Genomic DNA, 19713 nt, shown 5'->3' with positions numbered 1-19713 from the left:
TAGACGTCAGTACTCTTTCCCAAGTTTTTCATTGCACTTTCCTGGTTTGTTCATTGCACCAGATGTCGATTCTCTTTATTGGTTTGTTCTTTCGTCACATCAAACGCCGATTCTCTTTCTCAGTTTGTTCTTGGTTTGGGGGTCCTTCTTTGGTGTCAGAGTGCCAATGTCGCCTAAGTGCTTTGAACTTGTCATTGTACCAACTATTTTGAGGTACAGACCCTTTGTGGGTCTTTCTTGTGTTTTTAATTGTGTGAGGAAAGGAGTGTTGTGCTGTGATGAGTGAGGAAGAGAGCTGTGGCATCTATGTCAAGTTGTTCATCTATGTGCTCTAATAGATTGTCACGATAGCTTGTGGTCTAGGGAGTGGTCAAAGTCATATTGGTAGCATGTGGACAATGTGGTCCTCTATGAATCTTGGATGTGTTCATAGTAGGCAAGGAGTTTCGAACGCCAAGTTTCGAAATGCATTTCGAGGTTTCGGAAACGTTTTGGGGCAAACCCGAAAGGTCTGTAAAAACGTTATAGGGTATTTAAATATATATTTTTTCCAAAAATTTTAAAACGTTTTAGATTATTATCATCACAAGTCCAATACTTGAAAAAAACTCATGAAACATAGTGCACAGACATTTGATATGTCACTTAGAACTTGAAATCGGATGCTTGAAACATATTACTAATTCCTAAATCAGAAAACCAACAACACATCATTATAGATTTAAGCATCAATGGTCATATCTCAAAACTGAAAAAGATACATGGAATCATGAATCATGAATCATGATTTATGTCCGTGCTGCATTGGACGGGCTAAAGAAAAATGTACGGGCTGAAGGTCTATTTCAGCATACTTCGGCAATTTGAGAATTACGGGCTGCAAAAGTGTCCCAAAATTGGGGGTTGTTTGGGGGTCCCAAAACCCATGTTTGAGAACCAAAACGTTTCTAAAACGTTTTGTATGTTTTGGGCTGTCCCGAAACGCATTTCGGGCCTACTATGGATATGTTGGGGAATTGTCAAATTGAAAGATAGATGAGAATCGTTTGCTCTTGGCATGAGGGGGTGAATTGTGAGGTCCAAAAATTTGTAAAGCGAAGACGAGGATTCCATGACGTAATGCACTTCACTGTGACCACCTCCAAGACCCAAGTGCCAGGAGAATGGGGTCAGGATGAAGATACCACTATGAATCCATGCCCCACTCCATGTACCCTGCAATCCTAACAGGCTGGAAGGCAACCTCCAAAAGAATATCATCTGAGGATTTGAGAAGTCTGCCTCCCAACTGAACCTCAAAGACAAGGGTCTCCTCATGTGCATCCCGCAAGGCAATGACTTGTAAAGGGACACTTGTCCTCGAAAAGACTCCCAACCAAGTGGACTCTGTGATTGGTAAGTCATCTGTATCTATCCACTCTGCTGGTATGGCTGCCTCTATCTGTTGCATCCTGACTGCACTCCCTTTGAGGTGGCCAACTGATAAGAGTCTCTGATCTTCTGGAAGTTGTCTAAAATCCATCCAGGCACCTATAGTGGAAGCAGGTCCCCTCTCCCATCTAGACCACTGCATATAATGCGCCCAGTGATCTGCCATGCTCATCCAATATGGATCCATTCCACATAATTGGCTACTTGTCTATTTCTTCGCAAGAGGAAGGTGTAACTCTCCGAAGAGTGTCTCTAAAGTTGTCCCAAGCTTTCACAATGAAAGCCATGAGGGGGGAAGAGGGAGACCCAAGATGTGCTGAAGTAAAAATACATCTAGAGCTGTCCATCCAATCTCCCCCGTGAGGAGTACAAGACTGAATGCTGCGTAGGAAAAGTCCTTCCAAGGCATCAAACCTCTCACTACAAATTTGCAGAGCAAGGCCATACACTGCAAATTCAGATCAATAATATTGAGACTTCCTTCCCCAGTGGGGAGAATGAGGGTCTCCCAAGCCACCCTTGCTATAACATCTGAGGTGCCATCTAACCCTCTCGAAAGAAACTTCCTGACAGGTCTCATGAGTTGAGATATGCAACCTCTAGATCTGCACCAACAAGAGCAAACGAACCAGGCAATAGTCAATAGTACCTGGTTCACAACCACTACTCTGAATGCAAGATTAAGTCTGGCGGAACTCCAAAAAATGAGTTTTCTCCTGATGCTCTCCAACACGGGAGCAAACGGTTGTGTTGGAGAGATGCCCACCCCAACCTGGCATCCTAAGTACCTGATGGAAGCACCCCTTTGAATCCAAGTGACCCTATGTTAATCCCCTAGTCTGGAGTGTCCTCATCACTAATCCAAAAGCCATTGGATTTGTTCCAATTAATATGAGCCTCTGCTGCAGTGCAAAACAAATCCAAGGTTGTTCTGAAAGAGGTGAGTGTATGTGGTGTGGCATCCAAAAAAACAGCCGTATCATCTGCCAACTCACTATCCAAAAGCTCATCCTCCTGCCTCAATGGAAGACTCTATCCTATAATATCAGCTTGAGCTCTAAGGTAGTAGCTCATAGCTTCAGCCACAAATAAAAAGAGAGAGGAGGCTAAAGGGCATCCCCGACGAACCGATCTGGTAATCTGAAACTGTCTCCCTTGACTCCACCAATGAGAACCTAGCTATGGGCTGATCTGTAGAGAGCTGACACCCCTCCGATCCATGCATCTGTGAAGAGAGGATACCCTCTAGAAAACCCCAGTCTACTCTATCATAAGCTTTCTCAAAGTCGAAGAGTAGAATGGCAAGCCTATGGCCATTATGTATGGCCCATTCAAAAGCCTCCCAGAATGAGAAAATATTATCAAAGATGCTCCTGCCATGCACAAAACTTGTCTGCGTATCATGTATAAGATCTGGAAGAAAGGGCTGCAAATGCAGGCTGATTGCTTTTGCTAGGATTTTGTACAAAGTGCCTAACAAAGTGATTGGTCTCCACTGCGACACTAAATTCCTGCAACCCCCTTTAGGGATAATATGAATGAGGCCCTCAGTAAGTGAGTCTGGCATCTCACCCGAGTCCCAAACGCCCTGCAGGATTGAGGTGATGTGATCCCCAATCTGATCCAAAATGAAATAAAGAAAGAGAGTGTAAGGCCATCTGAACCAGGACACTTGCCCTTGTGAAGGGCAGAGAAAGCAGTCCTAAACTCTATGTTGGTGAATGGTGCATCAAGTGAGACTATCATATCTCCAGTCATCAAAATAGGTAAATGCTACCAAATAATACCTCGAGCATCATCTCTGGCATGAGTGTCAGGATCTGGTGTAAGGAGGGAGGCATATATTTCTGTAGCTACCTGCAAGATTGTATTTGGATGGGTCTGTAAAACTCCGCTTGAGTCAACAAGCTGTGAAACGCCCTCCCTACTATGTTTGGGGCCAAGAGTAGAGAAGAACTGCTTGTTGACCCTACCTCCCGTCTGAGTCCAAAATGACTCCTTGACATGAAAGGCATACTCTGCTCTTTGATCCAACAATGATTGCTGTTGATCCCTTGCTACAGCAAGGCGCTTCTGAACCCAAGCATTTGTAGGCCTCTTCTGCTCTTCCCTCTGAAGAGCAACCAATTGCTGGCGGATACCTATCTCTTTCCTGAGAATCTCACCTCTCTTGAACCTAGCAACTGAGTGATAAAAGTCGCTAATATCTGAGAGGGTTGCTGCTATATCTGACAAGGAAAGCAGCCCATCGTGCATGTGAGAAACCTAGTCTGCAGAATTGCCTCTGTGAGGCATCCTTTGCGTAGAAAGCATCTGGAATCCTAATATTGGCAGAGCGACTCCTCACCTGAGAATCTGAAACTTACCGAACAATTGGAAAATGATCCGAAGTAGATACCCGAGATGCTATGCATACTGTCCCATCTCTATTTAGAGCCCAGGCATCCACATAAAATCTGTCAATCCGTGCATGGATAGGCATCTGCACCCTCCTGTTCGACCAAGAAAACAGGAGTGAATGCGACTGAGTGTGAAAAGCATCATCATGCCAAGCATCTCTGCCACTGTACTGAAAAATGAAGGCATCCCAGGTTGCTTTCTCTAGGGAGTGTAAGCCACCTTCCCTACCACCTCTTTTGTCTTTGGGCATTTCAACCATGTTGAAATTACCCCCAATGATCCAAGACTGTGCAATGCATGACCAAGAAAGCAGCTCCTTCTAGAAAAGGACACGGTACCCTCTTGAATTGGGAGCATAAAGGTTTAATAAATTAATCTTACATCCACGAATCAAAAGAATGATCCACTGAGCTCTAGAGGAAACTATGATCCCATGTCCAATCACCAAGGGTAGCATAGAAGAAGAAACAGAAATACAAGTACCTCCCCTGGTGCCCAAGGCGGGTGACCAAAAAGTATACCCTGAAAGAAGCTTACTCGACTTGGCACAACCCCTGACATCCAATTTGTGTTTCTGAATCATGAGGACATTAATGGAGTCCCCAGTAACACCTGGATGAAGTTGGTTACGAATCAGCTGCCTATGGGGGCTGTGAGGTACACCTCCAATGTCACCTGACTTCTCTATACTAGGCTCTACTGCAGATCACGGGAGTAGCACCATGTTTCTCCTCCCAGCCTATTCTGCCAAGACTTCCAAGCGAGAGACAGAGATCTCAATTCAAAATCACGTAAAATCCTTCCTTCTCTTCTCTCACTAGCCTTAGCAAACCCCAAATCCCTAGATAGATCTAGATGCCACATGTCATCCATATGGGGCCTTCCTAATGCAACATTTCACCCCTCTCTTGGGATGCATTTAATTCCTTGCCCCTAGGCGCAATCTTTGCACTAGGCCCTTGGTCTCAGATCTATCTAGTCTGGTGCTATCAGCCCTCACCTAGGACCTTGACATTAAATCCCTCCCGATCATTTACATGAAGCGCAAACATATATTTTACAGAGATAGATCCTTTAAGGGAAATGTCGACTGATTCTTCCGAGGTCATGCTACCTCGGCTAGAGCGTAACATTCCTTCCCTCTTCAGACATCAGCGTCCTCGATGATAAAGTCTGGGAACACTCTCCGCAACCGATATACGGATTCCCAGGTAGCTTCGGATAGAGGCTGACCATGCCATGCAACCAACACCGTGGGTATCTTCCGATTTCGTATTTGCATTGTTCCTCGGTCCAGGATTCTTGTTGGTTTGCGCCTTGCAATATCCTCTATCTCCTGAAACAAAACCACACCTTCGATTAGTGAGTCACCAGTATGTAAAAATTTCTTTAAACGTGAAACATGAAAAACCGGGTGCACCTTACACCCCTGTGGCAATTCTAATTTATAGGCTACACTGCCTATTCTCTTTAGAATTAACCACGGCCCACAGTATCGAGGTGATAACTTAGCACACTCTCCTGAAGTCAACGACTTCGAGTGCGAAGGTATTCTGAGAAAAACTTTTTCTCCTTCTTCAAATACTCTTATAGACCGATTTTCATCCGCATACACCTTGGCTCTAATCCATAGCCTGACGGATATTAGCTCTCGCAAGTGCTAGCATCTCCCACATCTGAACTACAAAGTTCGCGGCACTAGGCACTTTTTGAGGTACTCCAACTATAGTCGGATTGACTGGTCTATAACCATAGTTCAGCTCAAACGGACTGAACCCAGTAGATGAATGTTTCCTATCATTGTAGGCAAACTCCAACAATGGCAACCACTTGTCCCATGTATGTTGCCTCAATGACACATATGCTCTCAGCATATCCTCTAAAGTTTGGTTGACTCTCTCCGTCTGACCATCCGTCTCAGGATGATCCCCACTACTCATTCCCAACTCAGTCCTTAGTGTCTCAAATACCGCTGTCCAAAAGTGACCGGTAAACCTGACATCTCTGTCTGACACTATGGATTTAGGCAATCCATGCAGACGAAATATATGTCTAATGAACAAATCCGCTACTTGCGGGGCACTAACAGACTCTCTAGTCGGAATGAAGTGAGCCATCTTGGTTAGACGATCAACCACCACAAGGATAGAATTATATCCTCCTTGTGTTGCAGGTAGCCCTACAATAAAATCCATGGAAATGCTCTCCTACTTACTTAGTGGTATTTCCAAGGGCTGTAAAAGTCCGGGTGGCTTCACCCGCTCGGCCTTACTTACCTGACACGAGAAACACCGTGTCACATATTCATGAATATGCTTTTTCATCTTTGGCCAAAAGAAATCTCGCTTCACGAGATCATAGGTCTTCTCGACTCCTGGATGTCCCGCACACGGGCTATCATGGCATTGTCGAATGACTCTCTGCCTGAGATCATTCTGACCAGGTACTACAACCTTGCCATTTCTAACTAGCATACCATCCCTTATGGTATATCTTGCATAAGTTTGGCCTTTTCTGGATGCCAGGTCATCCTTTTCACTTTCCCCGGGTTTTAACACATGAGCCTTAGGCCATAAGCTCTGGACAAACTCGTCCACCTTTTGAGTTTCTCTGATCTCGGTCATTAGAGCACTCTCTAATACCGTGAAACTCAGGTTGTGCATAATGCGAGACAACGCATCAGCTACCTTATTGTCTTTTCCTCTTCGGTACCGAATCGTTAGATTAAACTCCTGCATGAGCTCTGCCCACCTAGCTTGGCGGCCCCTCAAGTCAGTCTGTTTACTGAAATGTTTCAGAGTATCATGATCCACATCCACATAAAACTCTGAACCATACAAATAATGCCTCCATGTTTTCAAAGCATGGATAACTGCATACAACTCCAATTCATGAGTTGGCCAATTCCTTTGAGAGGGAGAAAGCTTCTTGCTTTCAAAGGCTACTGGCCTCCCCTCTTGAAGGAGGACTGCTCCTACCGCAATGCCACTTGCATCGGTTTCTAGGAACAACGGTTTCTGGGGATCAACTATTTTTAACACCGGTCCTGTGACCACAGCTTGTTTTATGGTGTTAAAACTCTCCTGTTGATTCTGTCCCCAAACAAAAGGTACTTTATCTGAGGTCAGATCAGTCAATGGCGATACTATTCCGGAATATCCTTTGATATGCCTTCTATAAAACTGGACAAATCCCAAGAATGATCGCAACGCGGTCAGACTCTGAGGGATTGGCCAAGTTAGTATCGCAGCCACCTTCTTCGGATCCATTTCTACCCCCTGTGGGTACCCATCTTTCCCATTCTTTCTTCGCGAAGTGGCACGAGTCGTTAAGTACGCCGGTCACTTGAGGCAGAGTATCATACTGAAGAAAAGAACACAATGAGGTACAATTTCTCTCAAATTAACTGAAATGTCGTGTATTGTCCTTATCACTATCGGATTATGAGAGATATAAAAACTCGGATTCTTATTATTATTATTGGATTACTACTATTCTACTATTACTGTCATTCCCAATTGATGCCTAACCATACACAGTATAGTTTTCTTTTTATTCACGTAAAGACTGGCTTTCCTCAAAGTACTGAACACTATCCTTAAGTGTTCATGATGCTCAGTAACACTTTTACTGAATATTAGGATATCGTCAATAAAATGTACTACGAACTTTTCGATATACGGACGTAGTAAATCATTCATAAGCATGACGAAGGTCGTTGGAGCATTGGTAAGTCCGAAGGGCATTACCAAAAACTCATAATGACCAAACCTGCTCCTGAAAGCGGTTTTATGCACATCCTCGGCTCTAATCCGGATCTGATGATAGCCGCACTTAAGATCTATCTTGCTGAAAATCACGGCTCCATGTAATGCATCTAGCAAATCATCAATCCGAGCCATCGGATACGTGTGTTTAACAGTGATATTATTTAATGCTCTGTAATCTATACAGAGGCGAAACGTATCATCCTTTTTCCTCTTTAATATCACTGGTGAAGCAAAAGGTGAGAAACTTGGTTGAATCTGCCCCAACTTGAGGTATTCTTCCAGTTGCCTACGCACCTCCGCTTCTTCAGTAAAACTCATTCTATAGGGAGGTCTATTTACAGGTTCTGCCCTCGGGATCAGCTCAATCTTATGCTGAACTTTCCGCTCTGGAGGTAACCCATAAGGTAGTTCATCCCTAAAACATTCAGAGAACTCCTCTGTTATAAGATTAGCCAGCTTGGCCATCTCACCACTTTGCGTAACATCAGTGCTAGCCGAAGACTCATCCACCGACTCTACCGATGCTGTGCAAAGGTATAAAAACTCTACTTGAGCCTTTCTGATTTCCATCACGGAAACCAACGGTCCCTGAGGTATATCTTTTTCACCTCGCAAGACATAAAGCACATCATTCATCTTGAATTGATATACGTGCTTTTTCCAATCAATGGCTGGATTCTTCCTAGAATGCCACGCCATTCCCAGGGCTATATCCGCATGAGCAAGCTTGGTTATTTCAAAATCAAGCTTCTCAGCATAGTCCTGAATCCGAAGCTCCAACTGGGTAACCCTTTGGTCCCATACTTCCGTTGAACTTCCATCTGCCATCTTTACTGTATACGCATAGTTAGATGGACTTGTTTTCAATTTCAGCCTCTTCACGAGCTTGGAGTTAATCACATTGTGAGTTGACGCCGAGTCAAACAACACAATGACATCATGACTGGCCACTTGCCCTTTCATTTTGATTAACTCCGTATCATTGAAGGCTGTGTACCCCGTCGCTGCGGGCTTAGATAGGATGTTATCAGGTGCACTCGTCACTAACTTAGTAACAGACACACAGAACAAACAAGGTACTAACCTCTGAGAAGATCCCGCTAGCTGAATCTGCATCTCTTCCGCTCTGGGACTTCCCTGCATCTCCACGTCGCACTCTGAGATCACCATCTCAGCCATCCGACGATCTTTATTACGTGGACAATCTCTCCACTGATGAGGTTCAAGGCAATCAAAGCATAAGCCTTCTCTCCTCGCTTTTTCCCGCTGTTCTGGGTTCAAGGGAGATTTAGACCAAGCCCGGGCTGCCATTGGAGTTACTTTCCTTTTCACTCCAATGGTGGTACTTGGCTTAGGAGTTTCAGCCGGTCTCGCCTGCTTGGCTTGACCACTCGGCTGCGAACCACTCCCTCTACTAGCCCACTTCTTCTTAAACCCAGACTTCTTCGGATACCCATACTGGGTTCCGACCTGTGCAAACCCACTTGGCTTGCTGCCCTTGGCATCCTCGTAGTTCAGGGCTATAGCTATTGCATCATTTAGCGTGTTCGCGTACTTAGCCCGAACTTCCATTTTTATTCGATCATTCAATCCAAATATGAAATCTTTCACTTGGATTGATTGAGGCAGGGGTTCGTCAACCTTCATTACACTCTCTCGAAACTTATCAGTGTATTCTGCCACTGATAAATTTCTTTGACGAAGGTTCCTATATTGATCCCAAGCTCGGGATGCTTCGTCAGGAGGTAAGAAGTGTTTCTTGAACTCTCTTTTAAACCCCTCCCAGGTAGTGGATGCTATGCCATCTTTTTGTTGTTTAATCCACCACCGATCCGCAGCCTCACTAAACATATGGGTGGCCTCGCGGATCTTTTTGATGTCATTTCTGATCTCACAAATGGCGAACGCCTCGTCCCATTTGTGTAACCAGGTCTCAATGACATCGGAGCTACGGTCGTTCATCCGACCAGAATACTTCTCCGGTCTGTAATTTGCAATATTCGGCACTTTAGCCTTCCTAGGCTCGACCGTATGAACGCTAGACTCCGGTTCCATTGGAGCCTTTCCCTTCTCCTCTCGAGAAGGTCTGGCAGGCATACTATGTATCACTCTCCTAAGCTCGAACTGCCCTGCATTGGCTTGTAATTGCTGCGCTAACAACTGTTGCAAGGCATCCTCCAACAATGCAATCCTGCCAGATAAAGTATGAGCTACTGGGCGCGATCCCTGCTGGGTCGGCCGGACTCCTGATTCACCAGGGTCCCTCTTGGAAGCCCCTTCTTCTGCTTCCATTTAGTTTAGTAGGTGTTTTGTTTTGGGGCTTGTGTGTGGTTTTTTTTTTTTTTTTTTTTTCAAAAACACCCTTAGAACACTGTAATCAAAGGCTGACACAATTCAGTGTACTAACACTCTGAACATAATTCCCTATACTAGGGAATACTTGCAATCCCAGATTCACACTAACTAGGCATTTGATACATGCATATATCCCAAATCCTGCTTTCCCTATACTAGGGAAATTCCTGCAAGTCAACTCAGACTAAAATACACAGGCATAGTCTCAAGCATAATCTGTCCCTGCTACAGCATCAAACCTTCACGCGGACTAATTATTAACAGAACCCTCTTCACGCAAGCGGAGCATCAGCAAACTAAATCAGGAAAAAAATACACAGAATTGACGGAGGTCAAAGAGAGCTCCCTGGTCGATTGCTTCCGCTACACGGGTTGATCAACTGGATTTTCACGTATGCAGGTATTCTGAAGCCTGTAGCCTCCTCGTAACTTCCTGGTCGTGAATGATACGTTTCTGCCAAAGCCTTTGCAATCTCTGAGTTAACTGATCGGCGCCGTGCCTTCCAGAGGTCCCTGTTCCGTCAGGGTTACGGGAACCCTGCTCTCCCAGCCCACGGACTAATCACTTGTGCTAACGATCTACTCTCCGTCGTTCTGCACCAATCTACCAGCTAACCCCGTCCCTCGAATCCACGAGCGGAGAACCAGCTTCACCCCATGAGCTATCTTCGTCGAATCACTGCATCAGTCCGTTCAGGACCGTCCACGTGAGCGCCGCTCCTCACGGACCTCGTCGTCACCCTCGGTTGATCCGTCACCAGCGCTCCACCTTCATAGTCTTTTCATCGTGGACGCTCCCGCTACGCTCTTCCAAGCCACCAACCTGTGCATCGACAGTTCTGGCCAAGCCCCCGGACGACGTGCATACCAGGTCCTTCACGAGCTCACGCGACCTTCAGATGAATCCCTGCCCACGCGACGGGCCAAGGCTGATCCTTGGGCCAATCACATAGCTCCCGCGATGCCAAACATCCAGCTTGTGAGCTCTTGCATGCGCCGTTACTGCTCGTCGGCCAGCCAGCCTTCAAGTTCGTCAACGTGCGCTCTGATACCAATTGTCACCTGACTTCTCTATACTAGGCTCTACTGCAGATCACGGGAGTAGCACCATGTTTCTCCTCCCAGCCTATTCTGCCAAGACTTCCAAGCGAGAGACAGAGATCTCAATTCAAAATCACGTAAAATCCTTCCTTCTCTTCTCTCACTAGCCTTAGCAAACCCCAAATCCCTAGATAGATCTAGATGCCACGTGTCATCCATATAGGGCCTTCCTAATGCAACATTTCACCCCTCTCTTGGGATGCATTTAATTCCTTGCCCCTAGGCACAATCTTTGCACTAGGCCCTTGGTCTCAGATCTATCTAGTCTGGTGCTATCAGCCCTCACCTAGGACCTTGACATTAAATCCCTCCCGATCATTTACATGAAGCGCAAACATATATTTTACAGAGATAGATCCTTTAAGGGAAATGTCGACTGATTCTTCCGAGGTCATGCTACCTCGGCTAGAGCGTAACATCCGAGGCCCTAAACATTCCAACTGACAATACTCATCGACGAGAGGAAGAGCTCGGATGAAAAACTCTACCCGACCTGGTAGTAGAGATATCCCTCTCCTGGGAAAAGTTCCTCCTATCGAGAGGAGGGAAGTCAACTGGGGAAAGTACTCCCACACCTGTAGAGGGGGAAGCTCTATCCATGGTGCTCTGAATGAAGTGCTCCCCAAGGGTAGAGGGTACAAAGTCCTCTAAATCAAACTATGCCATGTTTGCCAGAACTGCAAAAGAATTCCTAAAGGATGTTGCTGGCATAGGTGTGAATCAATAATCCCCTTGCCTTTGTCAAGAGGTGAAAAGGTAGGAACAAGAGGAAAGGGGGGCTGCTGTTGCTGATGGATCTCGGCCAGAATAGCAGCATTAGCCTTGAGTATAGCACGAGCTTCAGCAAAGGCTTGCTCCCTAGGAGAAAGCTTCTTCCCATGAGCATCTGAAGAGATAGGAGCAACCTCTGGTCCAGCTATTTTCTCCATCCACTTTTCAAAAATTTAGCTGCATCACCTCCTACAATGCTACTCTAACCCCTCTTCTTCCCCTTCCTGATCTAGCCTATCTTGCTTTGGTCCACTATTTCTTCCTCCATTTTGGCTATAGTAGTGACAACACCTCTTGCAGTTGCTCTACTACCCCTTCTATCTCTGGGCTGCACCCTTTGTACCTACTCTCTCTCTCTCTCTCTCTCTCTCTCCCTCCCCCCCCCCCCCCCCCCCCTCCCCTCTCTCTCTCTCTCTCTCTCTCTCTCTCTCTCTCTCTCTCTTTCTTTCTTTCCAAGAAACAGAGTGCATATTCTTCCTTGCTAGATTGGTGGAAGTGGACCGCCTTCTTTTCCAGGAAACATGGGGTCATTTCAGACCCCTTTCAAGTTGAACAAACACCCAAGCCTGACTACTCCTTTTGGGAAAGTGTATGGCACCAAGAACAGCAAGAAAATAGATATGCTTATGAATATGTTCAATCGAGCTACAGGCTGAGAATTTCCAACTCCAAAAAACTGTCATGCAACTCCAAAAAAGAGTGGATGCCTTAGAGAACACAGTGAACAATGGATGCCAACAGATGCAAAAGTTTATGCAAGCTAAGCCTGTCGAAAGGCATGGAAAGAATGTACAAGAAGGGAAGAAATGGACTGAAATAGTGTCTAAGAAAGATGCCAGTGCAGCACATGTTGAAGAACCATCAAAACCAGCTCAAACATTGTCACGTCCACCAACCACAAACCAAGAAGATGCCCATGAATAGAGAGAAAGAGATAAGAGATCTCAAAACATTGTTATCCGTGGTCTACTAGAGATGGATAAGGAAACCCCTCTGGCTCTAGCCAAGGAGGTGACTGAATTTTTTTCAGAACACTTTGCGATGCCTGAAGTGACTGTATATGCAGCCCATCGTGTAGGGAAAGCACAAGAGGACAAACCCAATAAAAGGGCTATTGTGTGCACTGTAGCAGATCCACAGAAAAGGGAGATTATCCTAGATAGCAGTAAAGTGTATCTTAAAGGCACACCTAATTATGTCAGTGAAGACTGCACCCCAAAACAGCAGGAAGTGCGAAGAAAGCAATACACAGAAAGACTAATGAGACAAGGAAAGCTGCCCCAAACACAAGATGGGGATCAAAATGTGAAATAGGGGCTCGCAACCCATGGGACACAAATGCTTACAAGTCATGTTTTGGAATTGTAGGGGCTTCCCTTGGCATAAAGGGATAAGCATAAATGCCTTCATTCACGATGCAGACATCATCCTTTTAGGAGAAACCTGGGAAAGTGAAACATGCAGGATCCAAGAGATACCGGGATATGTGGTGCACTCAATATACCAACGGCAAGTGGGGAAAAGAGGGCAAGGAGGTGTTGCATGCATGATACAGGAACACATGGCAGAAAAAGTCAGCCTTCATAAAGTGGACAAATACAAAAGATACATGTGGCTGAAAATAGAACTTGGCAAATGCCCTGTCTTTCTTGCAGGTTGCTACATACCTCACCATGCATCACCCTTTTACAGTAGACACGGAGTGGACCCTAGTGCTGCCTTTGAAGCACTATGTCTTGATGTGGCTGAACTCAGAGAAAAGGGCCAAGTCATAGTGATGGGAGACCTTAACGCAAGAATTGGTCAACTACAGTTTCAGCCCATTATGCATGATGAAATGGATAAAGAAGCAGTCACAGAAGCGGACATCATGTGGCAGAGAGGATCCGAGGACGACACCATCAACACACAAGGCAGAGCACTTCGATGCATGATTAATGGGCTGCACATGCCAGTCTTGAATGGAATGCAACTATTCCCTAACACCCACAAGATGACGTGTCTCTTAGCGAGCGGAGGACAAAGTGTGCTAGATTATGCCTTGGTACATGTGGATACTATACCCATTATCAAAAGCTTCAACATAGGGATGAAATATCCGGAACCGGACCATCTCCCAATATGGATGGATCTTGACATACACCTTGAACATAGGGAGCAGAAATTCTCAGCACATACAGGAGGTTTCAAAGTAGACCCAGACAAACACCAAGTTTATGCAGACACTTTGGATGCAAAGCTGAGAGCAATAACCAACCCCACATGGACAGCCTTGCAGGAAGCAATACTTGCCTCAGCCACACAAACATTTGGAGCAGCAACTACAAGAAAAAAGAAACAGGTCAAAGGCCTACCACACAAGAAATGGTATGACGAGGAATGCAAACAACTACGCCAAGAGCTGAAATACATACTGGATGCAGATAGGCATAAACAACCGGAGAAGACATACAATGCCCTCACAAGGAAAAAGAAAAGAAATTATATTTTGGAAAGAGAGAAATCTGATTTGGTCACTTTCATCAAAAATCCAAGAAAGGGCTGGAAACAAGTGAAAGGCAGACGGAAACAGGTCATAGGGGATATATCAGATGCAACCATGCCTAATTATGTTACCAAGTTGTACAATCATGCACATGCTACTGAAATGGGGAAGGAGGATCTATCGGTCACATGCACTAGTCCTTTCACCTTCGAAGACATTGAAGTTGGACTAAAGAAGATGGCTAATGGCAAAGCATCAGATCACATGAAGATACAGGCGGAATTTGTGAAATGGACAGGAGACCGAGCAAGAACATGGCTCTCACACATCCTAACACATGCTCTACACCATGGTTTCCCTCAGGAATGGCAAGAAAATTGGGTCCAGCCTTTACACAAAGGTGGAGACAAAAATTCAGTCACAAATTACAGAACTATAATGATCAGCTCTACATTGGCCAAGCTCTTCAGTACAGTGCTTGAAATGAAAATCAGCTCATGGGCAGAAGAGGCACAGAAAAGAGCCACCGGACAGGCGGGCTTTCGCAAGGTAGCATAGGACAGCCGACCACCTTATTACCTTAAGGGTCCTCATGGATGAATGCAGACTGAGAGGACGCACTCTATTTTGTTGTTTTGTGGATTTCAAGAAAGCATTTGACACAGTTCCAAGAGGAGGATTATGGAAGAGAATGCAAGAAATAGGAGTCCCTTTGGCCTTAAGGGTAGGCATCTCTCGCATCTATGAAAAGGTATTATGCCGACTCAAACAAACACAAGGTATGTCTGATGTATTTGAGAGCAATATGGGAGTGAAGCAAGGTTGCCCTCTATCGCCTACCTTGTTTGGAATATGCATTGACCAGCTGGAGGAACTCATCAATCAATTTGTAGTAGAGAAAGAGTTGCAAGGACCGCAATTGGGGCTTTGGACAGTGCTATTGTTGTTATACGCAGATGATGTCGTTCTTTTTGCATACGATCCGGAATCTATGCACAAACTTTTACAAGTGCTTAAGATTTGTTGTAGGGAAAGCGGGCTGCAAGTAAATGTCGGAAAAACAAAGATGATGGCAGTTTGTACCAATCAGCCAGAACATCCCCCTGAGATCACCTTTGATGGACAGATCATTGAGTATGTCAGCACCTTCAAATACTTAGGGGTTGATATCCTGGCAGATCACAAATGGTGGCAATGTATACATAGAAGGATGGACACTGGTTGGGGGAAGTACTACCAGCTTGAGAATGATTGCAAGCACACCGACACTAGGAACTGGAAAATTCAAAATATATTGTTTGATGGATATGTAGTGCAGACAGTATTATATGGAGTGGAAGTATGGGGAGGCAGCATTTCAGCCTCTACATGGAATGATATTGAGAAAATGCAAAAAGCTTTCCTAAGGAGACACCTTGGTGTCAAACCCACTACTCCATACTCAATACTTCTGTTGGAAACGGGAAGAAGACCAATTGAATTTCATGCATTGCAATACCTAATAGAGGTGCAGCAAATGCAACTTGATAGGCTGCCTCATAAAGCATGGAATGCCAGCACAAAGCTTCAAAAGAACTACAAAAGTAAGGTCATCTGCACAGGATGGGCAACCGACATAAGAAAATGGTTCAGCAGATGGAAAGTGGAAGCATATTTGATCATGCCGCCTGAAAAGGTCAACATGCAAGAGTTTCAACTATCTTTACTGAGCACTTTGCGGAATCACTGGTTGACAAGTGAAAAGAGGGTAAAGCTGGATTATTACCAAGACAACATAAATCCCACATGTTGGTCTACATACATGTCCATAGAGACTCATGCTCAGTCCTATATTAGCACACCTATCCCCCTTTTATATCGCAGAAACATCGCCAGGTTCCGTACCAGATCTCATACATTTGCCATTGAGCAGGGAGCTTGGATACACCAGCCTAGACATGCTAGAGTCTGTACCCTTTGTGACATGCAGACAGTTGAGACGGAGGCACATGTAGCTCTACAGTGCCCCCGATATACACATATCAGGGAGGACTACCAGCAGATACTGGGGGACTCCGCTAAGTTGACATCAGTTCTCTCCACTGCCTCTCCGGCAGCATTGGGATCTTTTGTCACTCGTCTTTTTACTTGTCGTCAGGAACTCATAGACTCCTGACCTCTCTCCTTGAGGAGACTCTTTTTACATTGTATCGAGACGGGTCCCATGGGTCATTTTTGGCCCCCTGAGGACGCTAATAAACTCTCTTTCTTTCTTTCTTTCTCTCCCTTTGCCTTTGGTGAGGCTGCTCTCTCCCTCCAAAACACACACCACTGCACCTTAATCACTCACTCTATATTGGAGTTTAATTCTTGAAATGTTGATCTCTATTCCTCTATGTTCTCAGCACAAGGAACTAAAACATGTATATCTCCTACCAGTAAGGGGGGGGCCCATGGCGCCATCAGTAGCTTCCAGAAGTGGAGCTGGCTCAACAACTCTGACTGACCCCCAACGGGGGATGACTGGAACAGGACGTGCTGAAGGTCTTGTGTGTGCTGTCGAAGGTCCAGGATGAGGGGTTGTAGTCGATGGTCCTGGGCGAGAGGTGGAAGTTCCAGCAGCGCGAGAAGTGGTAGGATGTGAGGTAGAACGTGAAGTAGGTCCAGCCGAGGTGGTGCTAGGAGACGCAACACCTGTGGACCTTTTAGGTCTTTTTCTTTTTTCTTTCTTGGACAATCTCTGGCAAAGTGCCCAGGGGTTCTACAAATCCTACACTGATCCTGTCTCCCAGCGATCTCAATCCTCTACCTGAAGGAGCCATCTGGACGCTAGTGCATGATGTGGTCATTCGTAAGGTTAGGGTCAGTGACAACGACCCTAACGCATGGTACTGCCTTGTTGCCGAAGAAGGCATCTGAGGAAAGGGGGGGGGGGATCTCGGTGACCATCCCGAAAGCGGCTCCAATGGAAGATAAGAGTCGATGGTACACGTGGGGGAGGCCGAGGAATCTAAGGAAGAGTGAGAATGTCCGGCCACCCTCCTCCACAGGGTCAAAGCCCAATGAGAAAGGTGTCAAGAAGATCCTCTTGGAGCTCAGTGGCAAAGGGTTGGCCTAAAGCACTATACCTACTGCATCCGGGGAACCAAAAAACAACTTGAAAGAAACCTCGGCCAAGTAGAGGAACATCTGTGAGGTGCCTTGCGAGTCTCTAGGTAGAGCGGTGAGCATCCAATCCCTAGCCTGTAATCTGGAAGGGTCGGATCCATGGATGCGAGCAAAGAGCGATGTCGAGCTCTCCTGCTTTGTATCTTTTTTGAGCTGCTGCAACTCGTCTTTTGAGAATGTGATGGTTTTGCGGCCGGTGGAAGCGGACGAGGATTGCTGAAGGTAGCCATTGTCAGTGGAAAGGCCGATTCGAACACTGTTGGGCACCGTCTAACTAACAAGCTGCTTAGGAAGAGGGTGAAGAGGGTCCGAATTGAGGGTGAAGGTAGAGGGGAGGGGATGAAGAGGGAAGGTGAGGATGCAGGGTGGAGGGGAGGGGAGAGGCAAGCTGAAGGGGGGGGAAGAAGTGAGGGGGGCGGGGGGGGGGGGGGTGCGGGAGAAGGGGGGGGGGGTGCAGGAGAAGGGGGGCTGCAGGGGCAAGGGGAGGGGGACGGGGGTAGAGAGCGGGGGAGGGGGGGCTGAGGAGAGGGGGGAGAGGGCGGGGGTAGAGGTCGGCGTAGGGGCTGAGAAGCGGGAGAGGAGGGCGGGGGAGAGGAGCTGGATGGCGGCGGTAGGGGGCAGGGGAAGAGGGGCTGAAAGGCGGGGGTAGGGGGAGGGGGAGAGGGGCTGAGGGAGGAGGGAGAGGAGAGGCGGGGAGGGGGCTGAGAGGAGGGAGGAGAGAGGGGGCGGGAGGGAGGCTGAGAGGGGGCAGCAAGGTAGTCGGGGAGGAGCAGCAGCAGCAGCCGATGCTTGCACATCTCAAATGAAACGCCCTTTCGGAGCAGGAGCAAAACAGAAGCATGGTTTCTGTGGGGACACGTTTGTTCCTGTGGAAAAATGACCACGCAGTTTGGCTCTCTCTTACCTCTGCCCCCACAACTTGTCGCCCAGCTTCACCCAGCCTTGCTTACTTCAATCTGCTTCAGGCTCAGTCCTCTGCTCGAAGGCTCAAGCTCCATTACCTTCTGATCTTCGAATGTAATCTTAAATGTGCGTGCTACTTCTGAATTCTGTTTGGTCATTGGTGCCTCTTTTTCTAAACCCTAAAAAGCCCTTGCTGACATGGCATTTACCCGTTTCAGTCCTCTCAAAAATCCCGAAATGATTCCTTTCCCCGGTCCCCGTTTCTGTTTCTGTTTCCCCTAACTATGATACAAACTATGGATTGAACATGAGCACTTGATTGTTTTATTCCGGGCTATATCTGCTTCTATCTGAACACCCTCATTGTATTTGTTGCAACCGTTAGGTATAGCAGGCCACTTAACTTTCTTTTGTTTCACTCGTAGGTGAAGCAGTGGCTGGAAGTGCTGGGCACATGCATGTGGAAGCCTCTTTGAAGTCAATTGATGCTAGTACCACATTGATCGCAAAGGAGACAAGCTCCCCGGTCTCACCCAGAATGCCTCAAGGTCATGAAGTGGAGGAATTAGAAGGGCAAGGAGAATTGTCTGTGCAGCTGATCAATGAAACCGAAAAAGAACAGAAGAAGTCATGCATTGCTGATGTTTCTGGTAACGATGGAGGTACTGCATATGATGTTCTCGTGTCCTGTGGTCTTGAATCGGCTGGTAAAGATTCTCTTGATCATGCCCATGAAATTCATGATGTAATAAATTCAGATCCTTCAGAGACAGATATGGCTGCAGATTGTATTGCCAAGATTAAAAAAAGATTTGTGAAGCACACACGAGGTTATGGAGTATCAGACCTTGAAATGGTACATGCAAGGATCTGCCAGATAATTCGAAGCCAAGACAAACCCATTGACAGACCCTGGGTCTTGAAGTTCTTAAAGGGCTTCATCACAGACATGAAGCCTAGAAAGACTGGAGCTAAACCTGATGGTTATGCAGAGAGGTAGCTTGGCGCACTGACCCTATAATATTCCCTGTGATCTTTGAGCCTTTGAAAGCTGACGAGGCAAAAATAGCATGCTGATCGTATAATTTATAATTGGCTTTCCATGTCACCTTACAATGTCACAAGAGGGTGAGAGGGGTTGACCTCACTGTGGGATTCCCCCATTGTTTTAAAGCAAGGAAGCCTTGGTGTTCGTTTGACATTCACATGTAATAGTTGCTTATTGCAACCTTAACACAGTTTTGCAGTTTTTATTCTGATGCTTTATTATCAGATGCAGGTCTGCTACATGAACGCCTAATATTTCAATGGTTATTAAGCTATGAATAGCTTGTATTCTGTCTGCCTATC

At 46.1% G+C, this 19713-nt stretch overlaps 1 protein-coding gene across 1 annotated transcript in view; it reads left to right on the top strand.

The window, feature by feature from the left end:
* Positions 1-19619, top strand: part of LOC147898875 (cell division cycle protein 48-related / CDC48-like protein) — a 119035-nt gene extending 99416 nt beyond the window's left edge. The window contains exon 11 of the mRNA XM_087378773.1: positions 18789-19619. Within this exon, the coding sequence (XP_087234899.1) occupies positions 18789-19363 (575 nt within the window). The 3' untranslated portion in view covers positions 19364-19619. The remainder of the gene's footprint in view (positions 1-18788) is intronic.
* Positions 19620-19713: the final 94 nt, after the last annotated feature.

This window comes from Dipteris shenzhenensis, chromosome 9 (genome assembly GCF_047967505.1).
Source record: "Dipteris shenzhenensis isolate YYH24624 ecotype China chromosome 9, Dip_SZ_1.0, whole genome shotgun sequence".
NCBI classification, from domain to species: Eukaryota; Viridiplantae; Streptophyta; class Polypodiopsida; order Gleicheniales; family Dipteridaceae; genus Dipteris; species Dipteris shenzhenensis.
This window is presented reverse-complemented; position numbering and strand designations above follow the sequence as displayed.